Genomic DNA, 20546 nt, shown 5'->3' with positions numbered 1-20546 from the left:
GATCCCCTTCAGAGTAGATTGAAGTGACAAGGGGGGGATCAACTAAACTTGACATGGAAGAACTTAACAGAAAACTGAGCAGTTGAGGGTGGCTATTGTTCTCAGGTTGTGATTGGTTGATCCTTATCTTCCGGCTGAAAACAGGAAGTGAGGACAGTGCAACCAATACGGTGAATCCAACACACGGATTTCACTGGTCGTGCACACTACTCAACCTGTGTGCGCCACAAGTGGCCAAGTCACAACATGCCCCTCATTCCTGCCCTCCATTCTGGTGCATACACAGGCCTAGACTTGTGTGTGTGTGTGTGTGTGTGTGTGTGTGTGTGTGTGTGTGTGTGTGTGTGTGTGTGTGTGTGTGTGTGTGTGTGGAAGAGAGAGATTCAAGAACATCTTCATGTCTCACAGGCTACTGAACTGCAACTGCTACAACCTCTGCTGTGAGCGTCTACTGTCACTGAACTACTGACTGACTACACATGCATTCACATGCACTCTAGCAGCAGGAGCAGCAGCGGCGGCGGCCTTGAGTCAATATGAAGCTAACCATGTCAGGAGGAAGTGGTTAGTGGAGATAAACACTGTTAAGTTTGAGACTCTGTGTGTGTGTGAGTGAGCGTGTGTGTGAGAGTGAGTGAGTGCGTTTGAGAGAGAGAGAGAGAGAGAGAAGGGAGAGAGAGAGGGAGAGAGAGAGAGAGAGAGACTGTAACTGCTAGGGAGCTGTGTGCACTTCCTGGTTTCTACTTCCCAGGTGAGAGAGAGAGCCAGAGAAAAAGAGCCTGCAGGCGGGGTGTGTCACCAGCATAAAAGCCAACCGGTCTTCCTTCTTTTTCACATTTGCCTTCCACAATTCAACCTTCGCTCAACACTGAGACCGTCCCTGCTGAGGTAAGATCACACACAGGCTGGGATTCACTTTTCTTTCAGTTGATCATTTAGCACATTCTGTTTATTATATTGTGTGTGTTTTTGTGGTCATTAGTCAGAATGTCCTGGAACGACTATACAGCTCGCCTTACTAGTCAATATCCAGCCATATTCGCGTCTGCTTGCATCTGGGGAACTGTTCCAATTAATCCCTGGACGCAAGGTGATCAGAATTTAAACATGAAGGTAAATCCACTCACACACACACACACACACACACACGCACACACGCACGCACACACACACACGCACACGCACACAGACGTGCAAACACACACACACAGTTATAAAGCCTTTGACATGTAAAAATCATCAAAGTGGGAGTCGATAATGTGAAGCAAGTAGCGCTCTGTGTTTAGAGTTTCTCCTTCTTTAAACTGTTCTTCACTTTGGGGCGTGCTCACTTTGTTGCTCAGCAGGTTCTTGCTCTGTCAGCACGGGTGGCCAGAGTTGCGGGTGTTTTCAGATGCTTTGGGTCGGGGGAAGATAAAATTTGTCCTCTCTCGACACGCCGAGTGTCTGTCCTCACTTTGTCCAACAAACTGTACATCGTGTCTGTTGAATCGCCTTCTGGTTGAGATCGTAGCTCCTTGGTGGCACCTCTTTTAATGGTGCTCTCTCAAGTCTATATGTGCATTTGGGTTTGCCTTTCATTTGGTGCACTCTGCAGCCGCAATTCACAGTAGTTGATGTGGCAGGAGTTAGCTGAAGTACCTAATAAGGACTGGTTTTGAAAATAGTGACGGATACAGGAAGTGAAGACGATCACTTCTTCTTTTTTCTCTCAGCCCCCCCCCCCACCTCCCTCCTCCCTCCACACACACACACACACAGACACACACATATTTTGTAGCAAACCAGAGATCTTAATGTGATTGGCTGGAGGGTTTCAGGAAATGTTTTTTTCTTTCTGTGTCCTCAGTTCAAATGAGTGCGTCTGTGTGTGTCAACTTGTTTTCCTCATTCTTTGTCTGAGAACATGTCTTCTTTTTCAGTCGCATCTTCTTTAAAATCGCAAGAAACTCCCAAACCCACTCAACTGTCACTCAACTAATCATTCAGTCAACCTTGACACTCAAGTCAATTACACCAATATTTCACTGTATAGTTATTACAGTTTTGTTGTAGGCGCCAACTGTGGAAGCTGAAAGCTATGTTGGATTGCAGTCGTTCACATGATGACTTCCTGTCTCTCTCTCTCACTTGCAGGAAGAAGACATCAAAATCCTAATAAATGACCATTCGGAATTTTGCGAAGCTGGTCCAAGACTGATGGGTACTAAGTTCCTATTTGCATCAGACAAGCTTAAAGACCCTGAGAACCTATGTATGACACTGAAGGCCATGGGAACACCGGAGCCTTATTTCCTTGTTTTCGGATTTTCCAGTAAAAGTAAGACAGTGAAGAGGGTGGGCTGGGGGTACATTTGACCAGCTGTTGTGTGGCTCACCGTCTTTGTCCATCTCTCTTTCCGCAGGCATAATCGTTGCAAAGGTAATTGCAACAGACGCAAAACTGGCTGCTGTTCCACTCTACAACCTGATTAAGTACCTCAAAGATACTGGTTTCTGAGCTAAAATGGCTGCCGGGTCTTCACGTCTGCAGCGAGTAAGATAGCTGCCGGTACTGCTGCCCCCATCTCTGAGACCCAGTTGTCCAATTAGGATCATCTATTGTTTGACCTTCCACTTGTTTTTCAATTCATCATTGTTCCATTGTGTCTCGCTGTTACAGTTCCAGTGTCACTGTCACTGGTACCACTGCAAATAAAGATCACTCCAACCTTTGTCACCTGTGCCTGTGTGTGTCAGATTTGCTTACAGAAAGAGAGTGGATGTCGATGTCTGTACACATTCACATCACCGCTGCACCTAGCTCATAGAGACGACTGCAACTGTCTTTAGGGGAGTACACAGTCATACACTCCAGCCATATTGTTGCTCGAAACAATTAGGTGACAACGGCCATTCGAAATGGGAAAATCAGCTGAATAGTAAAATCATTCAGGTACAAACAAATTGAAAGGAATTACTACTTAATTTGGCAACAGTGGAGTAAGACTCTTTAAAACAAGGGTTCGAAAAGGTTTTACAAGTACTTATTTGGAACAGTGTAATAATAACAATAATAACAACAGTATTTAAGTTTTTTCAACCGTTCAAGTAAAACATGTTTTACTTGATGGGTTATTAATGGTTAAAGGGGCGATTATGAGGCGAGAGGTTTTGTCATTTGTCATTTTTCTGGAATCAAATTTGGCGGCTCCTGCTGGCCCAGTGATAGAATGCATGTGTCTGGTACTTTAGCGTTGGCCTGCTTTTTTGAAATTGTCCGTCCATCTTTTTGGACAGTCAAGAAATCAGACACATTCATGCACACTTACTATACAATAGAGCATGTGTGTGTCTCAAATATGTTGAAGAGACTCTGGGCCGGTCATGTGCAGATATATTTGGATACCGTAAAAGCTGCATGGACACTGGACAGGGTGTGTGTGTGTGTGTGTGTGTGAGAGAGAGAGAGAGAGACAGAGAGACAGAGAGAGAGAGGACGGGGGTACACCTAAAGGTGAGTGTAAAGGGTAAAGTCTCACATTTCCCCTTTAGATGAACTTTGACCTTTTCCAAGTGATCTAGGGACCGCCTGACAAGCAAATCCAAGTGCCTCATTTTAAAATGCACCCTTATTACTTGCTTTCCCCTGCACCCTTTACAACCCTCATGTTGTTGGTTTATGAAGAGTGTACACTATCAGTTCAGGTGGTGCAACTGCTAGAGTACACAAGTGACACACCACGGTGTTAGTTGCACAGTGTCCGGTGGACGTTTCGTTCTCAGTCCTGTCTGTTGCAGACGGTCCCTAACACCCCCCCTTCTCCCTCCCCACTAACACCACCAACCTCTCCATCCCCCTCCACCCTCCCCTCCCCTCCACCCTCCCACCCCGAACCTTCCTGGGCTGAGCCCGGAGCGACTATAAAAAGCCGGCACCCTGACAGACTGGCACTCTGAACGTCAGTCGGACAGACGAAGACGCCTCCCTCCCTCCCCTCTGTGACGACAGCACTCAGGTACGTTGCAGCACCTGTACACTGCTTCCTGGTGGTGAGTTAATATCTGTTTTTTTTTATTTTTTATTAATTAATTAATTAATTAATTAATTAAAAAAAAAAGTTACAATCTTCAGTTGACGGAAGGTCAGTAAGACACGGAACGGGACAAACAGGCAAAAGAGGACAAAGTTCAGATGGACAGACAGCGGCTGTCATGTTATGCAGCCACCTGCGGCGTTAGCGCTGCTACCATTATTTGAAGTGGCGATAGAGCTGCGTTGGTTGTCAAGAAGGAGCGTTAAATTAAGCCTTCTAATTCTTCATTCAGGTTCGCATATAAAGGCCACCACGAAGCGAATGTGTCTAAATGGTGGTATTGCAGCACAGTGCCTACGATCTACACCAGTGTTAGCATTAGCTACAAAGTCAAACGAAGAGCAAATGTCAAAGGTTGAGCTGTTAGCCCCGGTTAGCTTGCAGAGTCTGTGTCCTCTGTGAAGAGTGGCAGCTCTCACTCTCCGCCCCCCTTAGGGAGCTTGGTTGAATTGTTTAAAGAAGATAACCAGAGTTGTTCCTGTCGACGGGTTAAATGTTAGAGTTCAGTGAAGACGGCTCATATCACACCGCAAATGTCACCCGGTGTGTGTGTTGTAATCCTATCAGTCTTGCCTCTGCTGAAAGGTCATTGGAAATGATAAAGCCTGCCCCTCATTCGCCCCATCACAGGAACACAATGGTCTCTCCCTCCTCCTATTGGTTGCAGGAACTGCTTGTCACAAACTAATACACTCTGATTGGCTGGTAGTGGGGCGTGTGTGCGTGGGTGTCGTCCAGCACACAGTTGCTTCCTGTCACAGAGCAGGCATTATGTTGTTACATAGAGTTCGCACTGCAGGTCATACACACACACGCACACACACGCCCATACACAAACACACACACACACACACACACACACACCCATACACACACGCACAGTTTGAGCACTGAACCCAAATTCATTTTATTGTATTTTTTTCAGTTTTTTATATTTATAGAATTTGATGATGGGCAGTATGTGACCAGTGTGTGTGTTTGTGTGTGTGTGTGTGTCTCCATCAGTCAGGATGTCTATCACCAAGATTCACGCCCGGGAGATCCTGGACTCCAGAGGAAACCCCACAGTGGAGGTGGACCTGTGGACTGCTAAGGGTGAGGCATAGAACACGCAAATGCGCGCGCACTGCACACACACACACACACACACACACACACACTCAAAGAGTCATCCTTCTTGTGTCTCAGGTCTCTTCAGAGCAGCAGTCCCCAGTGGAGCGTCCACAGGCGTCCATGAAGCTCTTGAACTCCGTGACGGAGACAAGAGCCGCTACCTGGGCAAAGGTACAGGACAAACTGGACATTTCTCAGAGCTGGAATCACCAAGGGCCAAACTGCTCTCTTTAAACAAAGGCCTCTATGCTTCTGTGTTCCTGCAGGAACAATCAAGGCTGTGGACCATGTCAATAAAGACATTGCCCCTCCGCTGATTGCTAAGGTATGATGGCACCGCCAGCAAGGTCAAACAACACTATGTTCATAACAAAGGCAGACGGCAAATTCCAATTAGTTGATCAGCTAATCTGATTGTGTCTGTCCACCTGTCTGTCTGTCGGTCCGTCTAGGGCTTTAGCGTTGTTGATCAGGAGAAGATCGACAAATTTATGTTGGAGTTGGACGGCACCGAGAACAAATGTAAGATTCAGTTGGTCTCTTTATTTCTTCATCAGTCTACCTCTTGCCTATCTGTCTAACCCGACTGTCTGTCCGTCCATCTGTCAATAGCTAAGTTTGGTGCCAACGCCATCCTGGGTGTGTCTCTGGCTGTATGTAAGGCTGGAGCAGCAGAGAAGGGTGTTCCTCTCTACCGCCACATTGCCGATCTGGCGGGACACAAAGATGTCATCCTTCCTGTTCCTGTAAGTGAGAAGGACTTGTTTCTGAGGACAACACAGGGGCAGGAAATCTTGTAGCCACGTAACTGTTTGTAACTTTGTAAATTGGCTACCAGCAGCTGATGTCCATTGAATAAACCGTGTGCAAGTGTTGTTTCTCACACTCTTCTTCTGTCAAGGCCTTCAACGTCATCAATGGAGGCAGCCATGCTGGAAACAAACTGGCCATGCAGGAGTTCATGATCCTCCCAGTTGGTGCCTCCAACTTCCATGAAGCCATGAGAATCGGAGCTGAGGTACAGCGTCGTTAGTGGCTACGTATATGTGTGTGTGTGTGTGTGTGTGTGTATATATATCTACATACATACATACATACATACATACATACATACATACATACATACATACATACACACACAAATATATATATATATATATTGTGTTCAGGTGTACCACAACCTGAAGAATGTTATCAAGGCCAAGTACGGAAAGGACGCCACCAATGTGGGAGATGAGGGAGGCTTTGCCCCCAACATCCTGGAGAACAACGAGGGTGAGGCGTCTGCCTTTGTGTCTTTTGCCATGGGACCTCTGTGTGTGATTTTTACATCAAACTCAGATGAGATGTCAGAGTGTAATGGTTAAAGGGCACCTGCTGTTGGCTGATTTGTTTAAAATGTCGACCTGCAGCTCTGGAGCTGCTGAAAACGGCCATTGAGAAGGCTGGTTACCCCGACAAAATCATCATCGGTATGGACGTGGCCGCGTCTGAGTTCTTCCGCAGCGGGAAGTACGACCTGGACTTCAAATCCCCTGATGACCCAGCCAGACACATCAGTGGCGAGAAGCTGGGAGACCTGTACCGCAGCTTTATCAAGGGCTACCCTGGTAACTATACCTATCCCTCACTACCAACGCTAAACAGTGAAACAGAATAAGCGTTGAACAAGACCAGAGATTTGAGGAAAGATGAGGACCTCCATCAGGACAATGAGATCTTATGAATTCACATCAACAATTTAGTCATGAACTGCAGTGACCTTGTGGAACCAATCTGACCCCCCACCTGTCTGTTTCTAGTCCAGTCCATTGAAGATCCATTTGATCAGGATGACTGGGAACAATGGTCCAAGTTCACCGCCTCTACAGACATCCAGGTGAGACAGAGCTTTTTTCTTAGCTAGTCACCTACGACATCAGACTGAGCAAGATGAGAACTTATCTATGATTTCCGCCCGGTCAGATTGTAGGAGACGACCTGACCGTGACTAATCCTAAGAGGATCCAGCAGGCTGTTGACAAGAAGGCCTGCAACTGTCTGCTGCTCAAAGTCAACCAGATTGGCTCCGTTACCGAGTCCATCCAGGCGTAAGGCGCCTCGATGTTGCTGTTATTTGTTACATTTGTTACTGGAAGCATCCATTGTGATTATTTTCTCTTGTCTCCTCTTCTGTCTCGTGACGTGTCTCCCAGGTGTAAACTGGCTCAGAGCAGTGGTTGGGGCGTGATGGTCAGCCATCGCTCAGGAGAGACTGAAGACACCTTCATCTCTGACCTGGTGGTTGGACTCTGCACCGGACAGGTACAGACAGACCACAAGAACAAAAGCAAAAAAAAAAATGAAAGAAAAGAAAGGAAATGTTTTGATGACTTACTCTTGTTTTGGTCTGAGCGTCCCTCTCCTCCTTGTCCCTCAGATTAAAACTGGCGCTCCCTGCAGGTCAGAGCGTTTGTCAAAGTACAACCAGCTGATGAGGTAAGAACTGCCTGATGTTTCTACAGTCTCCCTATATAATAGAAGCACGGTTGGTGAGTTTCCATAGTAGATGCACAAGCGCGGTATTTTTCTGTAGCACTTAGGAATGTTGTAAGTCCAAGCTAAATTAATACATCTCAAAATATCATCATTACAACACCACGGCTCAGGAATACACAAATCAGACTTGCACATTACATCACCTTTAATATAGGCCAGTCGAGCAAAGTTTAATTTCTGGAGAATTTAAAATTAAAGTGCCTGCATTCACAAATAAGAGCAGAAACATTTTAATAAGTCCACCAAATGTCCACTGTGTGAGCTTAAACAAGTTTGTCCAATAAACTGCGCACTGTTGCTGTCTTATGTAAGACTTTAATATAATATAATATAAGATGATAATGAAACAAACTATTAATTTAAAATAAAACTAAACCTGTTACTTGCATTTGTTTTTTTTACACTATGCAATGGCAAAACAATTAAATTTGCTGGCGCCAATGCTCCATGTTATTTACATTATAAAATTACAGATGATCAGAATTTGCAGCTCTTGGCGGCGAACTAACAGATCTCCATGTTTAGTTTAGATATTTTTAAGGCTCTCTCGTTTTTCTAAACCATTCGCGGGACACGTACATATCAAGTTCGGCGTAAGACCTTCTGCCTGGCAGTGGACAGGGGCCTGCCATGTGGATTCTGCTGGCCTGAGGCGGATGTCGCAAAACCTGAAACACAAGTTAACTGAAATATCATTGGCTTGTAATATATAACACTGGACGTAGCGTAACCAAGCGGATATAATATGACATGAAGAAAACCGTCTATGGAAAATAATTTCATTTACATGTTTACAAAATTTAAAAAAAAAATGAAATGTGCTTTTGAGTTTGTTGAGGCCAGCAAAGGCCCTGTTGGCCCACCACCCCTAATAGAAGCACTGAACTTTTAATGTCTGACTCACAGGATCGAGGAAGAGCTTGGAGACAAGGCCAAGTTTGCTGGAAAAGACTACCGCCATCCAAAGATCAACTAAATGCCCATCCTGACTTCCCATCCGTTGCCCTGACAATCGACTGACCACCAACGACTACTAAGGCCTCTTTTCTCTTGCAGGTTGTCTGAGGTCAGATGTCATTGTAGCGTTGGCGCGGCCTTTGTAACTGTAACTCAATCTATGAAGGTTTTCTACATAAAACAGAATAAAGGCTGAAATTAAACCACTGTGTCTTTGACTGGCCGACTCTTCCTAACTACCTTCATGAGAACCAGGTGAAGGATGACAAAACAACCTCACTGTGGTCGCCCACTCGATGTGGGGAGTTAGTCAGTGGAACTCTACATTAAGTTTTATCTGTGGAGTTTGCAAGCAAGATGGGTCTCCCACCATGATGACAATCGTATATATATGTAGAATAAAAGTTTTTGTAATTTACATAACTCTAATTCTTCCAAAGGTCAAACGATAATTTCTCAGTTGTGCCACTTCCTTCCTTACTGACAAATAAGCAATTTGCTGCATAATCAAAACTTGCCTTCACCAGTAACCCCTTCCCTTTTACTGTTAAATTTCTTTGCAACAACCAATTAATCATCTTCCTTGTTTTATCAATGGTGAAGCTGAAGTTTATAGTTAAACGGAATATTGATAAATGACATTCTTTTAAAAAAAAGAAAAAAGTCAAATCAAAGTTTATTCATGGAGTACGTTTAACATGACCTCAGACAAAGTGCTGTACAGTTAATTCAAATAAAAAGGCATAATCGTACACAAATACAACAATAAATAACAAATAAATACCACAATTAAACAACAAAGCGGTAAAGTAGTAAAGCAAGGAATAGTAAAAGCACAAGAAGCACATTAATTCAAATTTAAGCAAAGACCAAAAGATTTAAAGATTCTGTTTTGTTGACAGCAATTTGAACTTGAAATAAGTGTCAACATCAAGTTGTCTCCTATTGATACGTCTATCTGCAATAGTTAACCTGCAAAAGAGAACTAGACTCTGATAACAGATCTTTTTCTCTAGGACAGGTAGATATGAAATGGCTGTCACAGCATGAAGTTCATAAGTCCAAAATCAAGCATGTGTATATAATATAATATAATATAATATAATTCAATTTAATATAGAGACGGCCTGGGACCTTTCTATATGAAGTTTGCATGTTCTCCCTGTGTCTGTGTGGGTTCTTTTCGGGTTCTCCGGCTTCCTCCCAGAGTCCAAAAACATGTATGTCAGGTGAATTGGAAACTCTAAATTGTCCATAGGTGTGTATATGAGTGCGAATGGTTGTTTGTGTCTCAATGTGGCCCTGTGCTGAACTGGCGACTTGTCCAGGGTGTCACCCTGCCTGCGCCCTATGACTGCTGGGATAGGCTCCAGTAGACCCCCGTGACTCTGAACCCAAGAAGAAAAATGGAGTTGAAAATGGATGAATGGATAATATAATTCATTCATTCATCTTCCATACCTCAGGGTCACGGGGGCATAATATAATAATATAATATAAAACTCCATAAGCACAGATTGGGGACCAGATTTAAAAAGAGACAGTGTCTTCAGTTTATCTCTGCTGGATTGCAGGTGATTAAATTTCAGGAGATTATGATATAGCATTTCAAAATGAACCTTCTCAATTTCAGAAATTAAAAATTTAAAAATAGCTCCTATAATAGCTAAGAAAGAAGGGAGCGTAGAGACTCTAAGGTGAGGCTCAATTTGGAACGCAGGCACTGTCGAGGTAGAGAAAGAGGGTTGGGGCCTGTTGTATTTTGTACTGGCACAAGTGCGGACACCTTTGTCGCTGGGTCCTGAGCGCTGCAGGAAACAGGAAGTGGACGTAAACAGTAACATCGACTCCTGTAATTTTTTTTTAATTTTACGTAGGGAATTGTACACGACTTAACCAAGGTAAAATATACTTTAATTTTGAGTGGGTTTTTTTTCTTCTTCTGTGAAATCACTTTCTTCAGTTTATGGAATACATGTTCTACAGTTCAGTTGAGCCCGCTTCGCGTTCTAACCGTCTTTAACTGGGTTTCAGATGACGGTCCACAACCTGTATATTTTTGACCGTAATGGAAACTGTTTGTACTACAATGAATGGAACCGGAAGAAGCAGGCTGGGATCTCCAAGGATGAGGTGAAGAAGCCGCGCATCAGTCGGAAAGAACAGTAATGCCAACCGAGTAAACAGCTAACACACACTATTTTCTGTCTCTCTTTGTGTAGGAGTTCAAGCTGATGTACGGAATGCTTTTCTCCATACGTTCATTCGTCAGCAAGATGTCTCCGCTGGACGTGTATCCGCTACCTGTCTAGCTTTGTAGTGACAGCAGCTAAAGCTACTTGCCCTTTTAAAATGCATGCCCACAATTTGTGCATAAGTGTGCAGACATAAGGAGCAGGGAGTATGTGTGAATCTGTGTCTGTTATCCTTAGCAGCCTGTCTTACCGCAGGAAGGACGGCTTCCTGTCCTTTCAGACAAGCAAGTACCGCCTCCATTACTACGAGACTCCCAGTGGGTTGAGGTTTGTCATGAACACTGACCTCTCTGTGTCCAACGCCAGAGAGACGCTGCAGCAGATCTACAGCAATGTGAGACGCATGCAGTCTGTGCCTAAAACATGTTATGTTGGGAAGCCCTTTTTCAGTCAGCTCACCAGACTTCTTGTGTCTTCCAGCTGTATGTGGAGTACATTGTGAAGAACCCAGCGTGTGTCTCATCCCACAGCCTGGACAGCGAGCTGTTCAGCAGCCGACTGGACGCTTTCATCAAAGCATTGCCGTACTACAGCCCAAGGGCTGCCTAACACACACACACACACACACACACACACACAGTTTGTATTAATTGTGGATTTGTCTTTGTTTTAAATTAAATGTTTCCTGACTGATATCTGTTGTCTGACTGGCTCCATTAGAGTGTCTCATGAGATCAGTATTAGTAACAGACAAACAGGTTGTATGTGGCGTAGTCGATGGTACATTTTAAGACTGAAGGTGTCACGGGAAATAAATGAGCTCTCTGATGGGAGGCGAGCATGTGAAGCTGCAACAGAGGAAGAGCTCTCACGCTGCACTGGACTCCATCATTCATGTCCACACACAGTCGACACTGTGACGTCAATGCCAATTGGGTGAAACAGTTGTCGCACAGCCAGTCGGTTGCCAGGCTACAGCCACTAGCCGTGTGATGCTAGCCCAGAGTGTTCATGGATCTTTCCTGATAGTCTTCTTCAGCCTCTTTTCTCTGCTGCTTTTGAACCACCTGAAACTTATTGAAGCATTACTTTCTGTCATCAGACTCATGCGCACACTCATCACTCCTTAGCAACAAAAGTGGATTTCAGCGCTGTTGAAAGTATCCCCCCCATCCCCCACAACAAAATCTGTTTGATTAGTTTCGACAGCTGCCGTTTCATAGCGCTGCTTCTTGATTGGTTCTGGGGCCTAAAGTAGCCATAGCACTGAGGCCTGCGACAGCCTATGACTGTCTAGACAATACATGCTGCTTCTCAGCATCACTTCAGACCCAGCGGAACATCTGAAGTCCCCTGAGTGTCCTGTATCATGAGGACGTGTTCTACTGTGGGTTGAAAGAATTTAGCGTGCATCACAAGACACACATTCAGGGATCTCAAGGTATATGTGTGTGTGTGTGTGTGTGTGAAATCTCCCACTTCTTTTTCTCTAATGAGGTGATTGATGATCTACTGTGTGTGAGAGACTTTATGTGCGTTGTAGATGACGTCAGAGAATGAATAGAGGTGGAGCTTGTCTGGCTTGGACAAAGACAGCGGGGGGTCATTAAACACTCACACACACACCTATCCTTTGGATGCTCTATAGCCACGCCCTCCAACACAGGAAATAGTTTTCGTAGAAGACACAATCACCGTGGTGACACTTTACGAGGGGGTTGGCCGACCAAGGTCAAAGGTGACAAGGGTCATGTGACCAAGAAAGAAATCCAAAGTAGGATAAGGGGGGCAAGACAGACAAAACAGAATTCAGATCTCAAACTCATGAAAACATAATAACGAACATGAATTCATGTTCTTAAACTGAATCTCACTGAAACATTGTTTACACAGTGACGGCAGTTGGAGCAGTAAGGAACCAACTAGGGTTTAGGAACTTTATTTCACCCATTCTAATTAAGTGAGGAGCTCTGTGGGGTCCAGAGGTACGATTAAGTATCCCTGCACCTCCAGAAGCCTCACCACCTTACCACCATCATGGAGCCTCCTCGACGTCTTCTAGGACCTCCTATTTGGAATACTGTTGTGTGGACTATTTACACATATTTATAACTTAACTATTACCTGAAAATGCCATTATACCCTTCAAAACCCTCCTTGTTACATTCTTAACCTCATCAAGAACTTCTCAGCTACTCGAGGACCCTGGGACACTGCAAGATACCCTGAAATTGACCTTAAGGGCCTTCCCTTGACTTCTGTTTCTAAAGGACCCTGATAGACCAGAGTCCCAGGTCTATCAGGACATCTTCCTTGTTTTATCAATAGTGAAGCTGAAGTTTATAGTTAAACGGAATATTGATAAATGACATTCTTTTAAAAAAAGAAGTCAAGACTTCTGTTTCTAAAGGACCCTGATAGACCAGAGTCCCAGGAGAGCAACAATGCAGACATCTTCAGGATCCCATTGAGGTTATACTGTACTTTAAAATTCAAACAAGGGGAACTTGCTGGAGGCATCTTTGAAAATCCCTAGGGATTTCTTTAGAATACTCTGGGCTTCACAGGACTATATAACCCCTCCAGGACTCCAGGTGACAGACAGTCATGAGAACATTGTCCCCTTAATCATGTTTTTTTTTTTTAATCAATTAGCTCCTTTTTTTTCATGGATGTCTGTGCATGTGTCCGTCAGGAACCTGTTGTTGGGGGTAACACAGGAGGAATGTGTGACATCACAGTGGTGAAAGTATATGAGGCGTGTTGTACATGGTGTTTGTAGACGCGTCCTGACAGTGAGACAGGAAAGATGCAGAAGAACATGACGATGATTTGAAGTTTTTTCCTTCCAAGAAAAAAACACTTTTGTGACAACCAGCAAAACCTTACTCGAATTTGTTGGGATTTTTCTCTTTTTTTCTGATCCTGTTTGGAATATTATCTCAGTAAGTTAAAGTTATATTATATTCTTCATGTTTAACGCTGAAATCTAATATACACTTTTCATGCTGATACTTCAACTTCAAAAAAATTCAGTCGCTACAAAACTTAATAATATCATAATGAATGTTGATTTTTGATGGACTTACGTTTTTTGGGAAAGTTTTAGATTGTACGATAGAGCAAAACCTACCTCAAGACACTAATTAAATTTTGAAGAAAAAAAATATGAAAAAGCTCATTGGGAGTCATTGGTATGTACAGTATATGTTTTCTTGAATGTGCCATGTAAGAGGTCACCTGTTAAAGTTGGTTTAGCTATCTAGGGCAGTGGTGCTCAACTACTGGAGTCTCAGGACCCACATTCTTTTTCTTATCATGAAGTTGCGACCCAAATTTATTCCACAAAAACAAAAACACTAGCCCACTTTCTAACATGTATTAAATAAATTATTCAAATTATTGAATTGAATCGTGTGTCCCGCAGAATAAATGGCCAATGTTTTCTCTATTAATATATATATTTTAAGATTGCTTTAAAACAAAGCCGCAACCCAATCAAAACAGCTCTGCGACCCACTTTTGGGTCATGACCCACCAGTTGAGAAACACTGATATGTGGCGACCAGCATTTGATTACTGAAACCAGGCCACTTGGCCCGACAATGAGATCCTCAAAGAATACTCGAAATCTACTCAGGATTTCTGTATATTTAACGTAGGTGTCATATGGGTAGAATTTCTTTTTTCTATTACTTCATCACTTTATTAAAGAAAAAAGCAGGACTTTCGGGACAGGGTGCAAAAACAGGATGTTTGATCACCCTGAGGTTATCACTAACAGTGCTAACTTTATGCTGCTAACTCTATGCGGCTAACTCTGGGCTATCAGCAGATAGTATGGTTAGCTCAATTGAGGCAGTCCAGGAACAGACTTTTGACATCATCCATCCCCTTTCTATTGATGCTCTGCTTGCATTCTGGATCATGCAGGTAACTGGAGCGAATTCTGTTTGTCTTGTGTGTGACGACGCTGGGATTTCACCCTGTGTGCCAGTTCATCACAGGGTCATATGGAAACAAACATACATCTGCACCTGTACTTGCACCCGCAGCCATTGTAGAGAAACCGATTTGCCCAAATGCATATTTTTTGGACAGCGGGAAAGAAGGCGAAGTACCCAGAGAGAATCCACACAGACTCAGGCTCTCGGACCATACCTGGAACCTCCTTGTTGTAGAGCGACGGGGCTAATCTGCACTGCTGTGTGGCTCTTTTCTTGATGTATTGTCTGTTTATTTCTTTTTCTAAAATATAGATGGCTGGCTTGTTGTGCACTTCATCCTGGGTTCTCCTTCTCATCTTCTGGCTAGCCTGTGCCGTGGAGATGAGACCTTCAGTGACACAAGACGACTTAAAGGTCTGTGGAGATCATCATCTTCACAATCACCACCATCTTCATGATATTCCAACTCCTTCTTGAATGTAACTGTGCCTATATCTCTCCCTTCTTCCTTTTGTTGTTCGCCTTTTTCTGAACTCCACTATCTCCATAGCTAAACCTCAGAAACTACACTGTTAACCCCTTTTACCAGAGTGTGTAACTTCCTTTTATTTATTCATTTAATGAATAGGTGTCAAACTCTGGCCCGTGGGTCAAATTTGTCCCGCAGCATAATTATATTTGATCCGCAATACAACATCACCACTAGAGCTGGCCCGCCATCATTATACAGCACATGGACTGCTAATACTACAAATACCAGAATGCTCTGTTGGTATTTTGGCGCCTCAATCAGTTCATTGAAGGATATTATTACTTCATTGGTTTATTGTTTTTATTTTATATTTAAATTCATTATTAGCCTGTGGAAAAGTGTTACTATTGAAATTTAAATCGGAAGGCTGCAAATAAAAAAGAGACATATGATTTTTATTTACATGTTATTTATTTTGATGAGTCTTTTTAACTTGTAATTTAGATAAATTTTTTTGTATGGTATTAAGCTTTGCTAGTTCCATATTCAGATTGAAGCAAAACTTGTTTGGGTCCATATAAAAAGATTCACTGTTTTTCAGTAAATATCAATGTTGGCCGGCGACTTTGTCCAAGTTTTACATTTTGGACCCATTGTGTATTTGAGTTTGGCACCCCTGAGTTAATGCATGGAAGGTAAATTTTAAAGTGGCAATGCCAACTTTTTTTTTTTTCATCACAAAAGAGTGCAGTTGAGCACACAGTATGTGAGCTAAAATGAAGCGGACTCCTGGATTTGGGTTGACTTTCGGACAAACAAGGAATTTGGTTATCATATGGAACTTTCTCTCCCTCAAGGTCTTAGACTCTCTCTTTGGCTCACACCTGTCCTCCCTCATCTTGGCTCCAGCCACAACGGATGAGGCCGCAGAGGGCTCAGCTAGACCCCACCATTCCTCCTCCTCGTCACTCATACGGGGTCCAGCGGCAGGTCGCAGCGCAACAAGGGAGTTGCCTGGCAAGAAGGGGGCGGTCCCACAGTTTTTCCTTGACTTCCTAAAGCGACAGTCCAAGATAAGAAGACGGGGCAGAACCTCCATGGTTGGGGGGAGAGGATGTTTCGGGATGAAGATGGATCGCATTGGCTCCATCAGTGGGCTAGGTTGTTAGGGCTTCAGCAGCCATCACAACTTATGACCTTTGTGGTGATGTCACAGCTGGTGACACAAAGTTAACTCTGCATGACCCCTGACCTGCAAGAGTCAGACTCCATGCTGGAATGATACTAACAAGGGACTAACTTCACAGAAATGTTCACCTGTAGATGGGAAGGCACCTTACTACTGACCTTTGACCCCTGGCTCCATTACAGCCAGCAGCAGTTGTTTGACCACCATGTGTTTAACATGTGTGTGTGTGTGTGTGTGTGTGTGTGTGTGTGTGTGTGTGTGTGTGTGTGTGTCTGTCTGTCTGTCTGTCTGTCTGTCTGGCAATGCAGTCTTACTGCACAAAGCAATAAAGTCAAGAAATTCTATCTTGTTCATATCGATCCATTTATTTTTAACACTGATTATGTGAATAATTCTAGGTTGGGCTAATAGCAGAAGAAGTTCTTTTAAAAAAAAAAGAAAAAGAAAATGCCTGTAGCCAATATCATGGGTGGGCGGGTACACACTATTCACTGACATGCCCATCCATATTTGAGCAAAACACATCATTTTAAAAATAAACTATAAACTGTAACTATGAAGAGACATCAGTTTCTCTATTTCTGATAGTTATCTTTGCTAGCAAACATTACACGTTTCTTGAGGCAGTGTCACTGTATACTGATTGAACATGCTGAATAAGCAGTGTCATTGTCTTTGTATTGCAGAATATCACAAGTAAAACTTTGTGTTTTCCTCCATTTGCCTAAGTTTATTTCCTCGCTTCTGGCATATTCCTTCTGCTGCCATAAAAACTGAACATATCTGGAAAATGATTATTTTGGACTGCCTGATCAAACAGCAGAACCACATTCCAACAGTGATAGATTCATCCCACCACTAGAGGGCAGTGAAGCTAAAGCGTTTCGCAATTCGTCCCTGTCACGTGACTACTGGGGAGTTCACTCGTTCTGCTAACAGCTAGCCCTCACAGTAACATAACATCATATTTGGACGTTCCTGCTACAACAACACGGAAACGGGACCGATCGACAAAGACTTTCATCTAGCGCGGAACCTTGTGTGGACAGTACTCTTTTCTCGGCTGACTCTCAGGCTCTCCCGATCCCGATCCCCTCCGAGGCTGAATCATGTCGGCGGTACAGCGGATGAAGGTGGCAAATGAACGGCATAGCAAGACCATTACACAGCGGGGACACGTCCAGAAGACCTCGGTACTGACCACCTAGCAGGCTTTCTCGCATAGTTACCTGACAACGTTGCCCAGTGTCACCCCACAAACCTTCGCTATTGAACATACAGGGTCGTAGTCGTTTCATTAGTGGAGCGGCTCGCAAATTTGAAGCGGGTCGTGGAAAAAGAAGCTTCGACAGAGCCACATTAGCATTAGCACTGACGCTACTAGCGGCAAGCTGCGAGAGTTTGGTGATCATGAACAATCCCACTCTCTTGACTCCTAACAATGTATTAAGATGATGATGATGATGATGACACTGACAGATGAACTGCATGTTAAACTATCATATATATATATTTAATACATACCACATTCTTAACCCCCTTGTGAGAACCAACCACATTCTGCTTTGAAATCTGGCACACCTGTGGTAGCTTCCGTGTCGTCAGGTCCACACACCCAAATACTTGTTGTGTGACATTGTCTTGCAACACCCACAAACTGCTGGCTGGACCCTTGTGTATGAATTTATTTATTTATTTATTAAATCAATCTTGCTATGTTGGTCCGTACAAGGCGGGTGGGCGTAACAAATCAGTTCCATAAGTGTCTGTAAGAGGGAACGTTTCTCAAACACGTCACCAAATAAACACGACGCCACCATGAGAGCAACATTGTGTCAGTTTCAGAGTAGCGACTGTTCCACCACAGACCGTTCTTAGCAGTGAGCTGCCTTTTGTAAGGAATCTTGAGACGTGAGTGAGAGGTTTCTCTTATCAGGTTACCTCTCCTTCATATATGTAAACAACATGAGGTCTTGTGAATGGGAATCTGAGTCCTGCATAACCCTTAGAGGCGCACCCGGTGAGCAAGATTGCACAAACTGGCTCCAAATAACATCATGAGAAGGGAGTGTCAACGCTGGCATAACCAAAAATTTTCTAGCTCTGTCCCTCCTGCTTTGTTTGCCTGTTCTCGGCACCATAAAAAAGCTGCTTCAAACAGGTCTGAGTGCGGGTGGACTTTGCAACCCTCGGACAGAGAAGCAGTGTGCAATCTTGGCACCGTCAAAGAAGCAAGTTTAACGGCAGAATGGAGGAAGAAACGGCGTGCTCTTGTCCTTCTAAACTCGTCCAAATCCCAAAATGTGGTGATAAAATGTGAAACTTAATAAGGGAATATTCTTCCATCACGGTGGCTGTTGGATTCATTGGCAGCAGTTCTGTCAAATTCCAGCATATTGTCTACAGACAATTGACCAGTACATTTACATCTGCTTTTTGCAGTAAACACTTTATTTCTTCTCTTTATTAAAGTATGTGTGGTGTCTCAAGTTCTTTTATTCATATATATATATATGTGTATATATATATATATATATATATATATATATATATATATATATATATATATATATATATATATATATATATATATATATATATATGTATATATATATATATATATATATATATATATATATGTTTAGGAGCTGCTTTGGATCAGGCAATCATTTCAGGACAGGACTTTTAGTAAGATGAAAGAAGAGCTATTTCTCTCTGTAATAAATATGTTATGTTGTTTATTTTGATTAGTTATTTCTGATTAAGTTTTTAGTTTTTACACAGTTTAACCTCATAATTTTACCTTTGTGCACGCTTGTTCACAGCGGCCTGTTAACGAGGAGAAGTCGCCAGTCGGCCCCTGGCTGCTCGCGCTCTTTGTCTTTGTGGTTTGTGGGTCAGGTAGGTTCCACATTAGTCTTTTCCAGCCAACTACAACGACAATTGCATCTTTCTTACATCAAAGTCTCCCATGACCTCACTGCTCACAAAAGCAAACTCACACAGCATTTGTGCTTTTGTTTTGCAGCCATCTTCCAGATCATCCAGAGCATCAGGCAAGGAATGTGATGATGTTTGACCCTTGGAGATGAGCCGCCACATGATGCCACTCAGTTGCGCGTGCATGCACGCGCACACCCAAACTCACTCACACACTCACTCGCACACACACACACGTTCCTGTGGAGATGAAATCTGAACTGTCTTTGTTTTCTTCTCACTGTAACTGTTTTTACCTTCTTACTGGTTAATTAAGCTGAGCAGCCAGTTATCATGTATTCATTGTCAGATGAAGTCTTAACTCCCCCTTCTGTTGTCCAGCTGTGCACACCTGATGTCGAATTGAAGCTGAGGCATTTTTTTGTTTTGGGTTTTGTTTTGCTTTTCTTGTTTTTTTTGCGAATCATATTTAACTTCCTGCGTCACTGTTTCCGATTGACTGGTGACCAGTCACGTCGCTGAAATCAGTGGTATCAATGAACCTGTTCATAACTGAACTGTCATCAGGATCCTACATCTTGAGTCATAAACAGGCTTATTTGTTGTTTTGAGAGTAACAGTTCTATGATGATGGACTGGGCAGTGAGCACTTCCTTGAAATGTTTCACAATTAATAACCTGTCTTGGTTCGGGCAAGTGTAAACGAAAATGTTTGTTCAAATGTTTGTCCGTAGAAAGTGAAGTAAATATGTGCTACAGTTGTTGGAAAAAAACCCACTTAAATTATCTTGTTTCCCTTGCTTTTTAACCTCTGTGTGGCAGTGTCCTTCTTGTCCAGCAGGAAGTGACACCACAGCCGTCAAACTTTTGCCACTGTTTTCAGATGACATGAGCTTCCAGCTGGATGACAACATTCTGCTTTTTTACAAAATAAACCAGTGATATTTTTCTCTAATGGCCTCTGAGCTTGTGTGACTTGATTAATGTTTGTTGGATGAAATGTAGTGAATGTTGCAGTGTCACAGTTCAGATTTCTACACAATGGGCTTATTAAATGTATAACTTTGTGATTCATTTTAATGTTGACTTTAACATTGTGGCGTATATTGTGATGGTTTA

At 43.2% G+C, this 20546-nt stretch overlaps 4 protein-coding genes across 4 annotated transcripts; all 4 read left to right on the top strand.

The window, feature by feature from the left end:
• The first annotated feature begins 3862 nt into the window (after positions 1 to 3862).
• eno3 (enolase 3, (beta, muscle)) lies at positions 3863 to 8895 on the top strand. The gene is made up of 14 exons (XM_076035239.1): positions 3863 to 3998; positions 5082 to 5171; positions 5265 to 5360; positions 5456 to 5514; positions 5642 to 5711; positions 5802 to 5935; positions 6091 to 6207; positions 6359 to 6464; positions 6602 to 6799; positions 6992 to 7068; positions 7155 to 7279; positions 7385 to 7493; positions 7609 to 7667; positions 8634 to 8895. The coding sequence occupies exons 2-14, from the start codon at positions 5087 to 5089 to the stop codon at positions 8701 to 8703; spliced, it is 1305 nt and encodes a 434-aa protein (XP_075891354.1). The 5' UTR covers positions 3863 to 3998; positions 5082 to 5086; the 3' UTR covers positions 8704 to 8895.
• Positions 8896 to 10451: 1556 nt separating this feature from the next.
• trappc1 (trafficking protein particle complex subunit 1) lies at positions 10452 to 11572 on the top strand. The gene is made up of 5 exons (XM_076035206.1): positions 10452 to 10585; positions 10719 to 10817; positions 10907 to 10977; positions 11135 to 11273; positions 11360 to 11572. The coding sequence occupies exons 2-5, from the start codon at positions 10719 to 10721 to the stop codon at positions 11486 to 11488; spliced, it is 438 nt and encodes a 145-aa protein (XP_075891321.1). The 5' UTR covers positions 10452 to 10585; the 3' UTR covers positions 11489 to 11572.
• Positions 11573 to 13539: 1967 nt separating this feature from the next.
• LOC142894074 (C-type natriuretic peptide 2-like) lies at positions 13540 to 16906 on the top strand. Its single transcript, XM_076035205.1, has 3 exons — positions 13540 to 13824; positions 15139 to 15240; positions 16156 to 16906. Exons 2-3 carry the CDS (start codon positions 15139 to 15141, stop codon positions 16465 to 16467), a joined length of 414 nt encoding a protein of 137 aa, XP_075891320.1. The 5' UTR covers positions 13540 to 13824; the 3' UTR covers positions 16468 to 16906.
• A 476-nt stretch (positions 16907 to 17382) lies between these two features.
• Positions 17383 to 20382, top strand: LOC142894073 (stress-associated endoplasmic reticulum protein 1). The gene is made up of 3 exons (XM_076035204.1): positions 17383 to 17680; positions 19313 to 19388; positions 19516 to 20382. Exons 1-3 carry the CDS (start codon positions 17597 to 17599, stop codon positions 19554 to 19556), a joined length of 201 nt encoding a protein of 66 aa, XP_075891319.1. The 5' UTR covers positions 17383 to 17596; the 3' UTR covers positions 19557 to 20382.
• The last annotated feature ends 164 nt before the right edge of the window (positions 20383 to 20546 follow it).

Source organism: Nelusetta ayraudi, unplaced genomic scaffold (genome assembly GCF_046127955.1).
Source record: "Nelusetta ayraudi isolate G7.1 ecotype Tasmania unplaced genomic scaffold, CSIRO-AGI_Nayr_v1 ptg000042l, whole genome shotgun sequence".
NCBI classification, from domain to species: domain Eukaryota; kingdom Metazoa; phylum Chordata; class Actinopteri; order Tetraodontiformes; family Monacanthidae; genus Nelusetta; species Nelusetta ayraudi.
The sequence above is the reverse complement of the archived record's forward strand: the minus strand, read 5'-3'. Positions and strand labels throughout refer to the sequence as shown.

Bases quoted from the DNA above. Each gene is read 5' to 3' on its own strand.
- LOC142894074 (XM_076035205.1), top strand. From the start codon at position 15,139: ATGGCTGGCTTGTTGTGCACTTCATCCTGGGTTCTCCTTCTCATCTTC. The intron at 15,241-16,155 runs GTCTGTGGAGAT...CTCTCCCTCAAG, and splicing joins TGACACAAGACGACTTAAAG to GTCTTAGACTCTCTCTTTGG.
- eno3 (XM_076035239.1), top strand. From the start codon at position 5,087: ATGTCTATCACCAAGATTCACGCCCGGGAGATCCTGGACTCCAGAGGA. The intron at 6,208-6,358 runs GTACAGCGTCGT...TATTGTGTTCAG, and splicing joins CCATGAGAATCGGAGCTGAG to GTGTACCACAACCTGAAGAA. The intron at 7,069-7,154 runs GTGAGACAGAGC...CCGCCCGGTCAG, and splicing joins CCGCCTCTACAGACATCCAG to ATTGTAGGAGACGACCTGAC.
- trappc1 (XM_076035206.1), top strand. From the start codon at position 10,719: ATGACGGTCCACAACCTGTATATTTTTGACCGTAATGGAAACTGTTTG. The intron at 10,818-10,906 runs GTGAAGAAGCCG...CTCTTTGTGTAG, and splicing joins CTGGGATCTCCAAGGATGAG to GAGTTCAAGCTGATGTACGG. The intron at 11,274-11,359 runs GTGAGACGCATG...TGTGTCTTCCAG, and splicing joins TGCAGCAGATCTACAGCAAT to CTGTATGTGGAGTACATTGT.
- LOC142894073 (XM_076035204.1), top strand. From the start codon at position 17,597: ATGTCGGCGGTACAGCGGATGAAGGTGGCAAATGAACGGCATAGCAAG. The intron at 17,681-19,312 runs GTACTGACCACC...GCTTGTTCACAG, and splicing joins GACACGTCCAGAAGACCTCG to CGGCCTGTTAACGAGGAGAA. The intron at 19,389-19,515 runs GTAGGTTCCACA...TTTGTTTTGCAG, and splicing joins CTTTGTGGTTTGTGGGTCAG to CCATCTTCCAGATCATCCAG.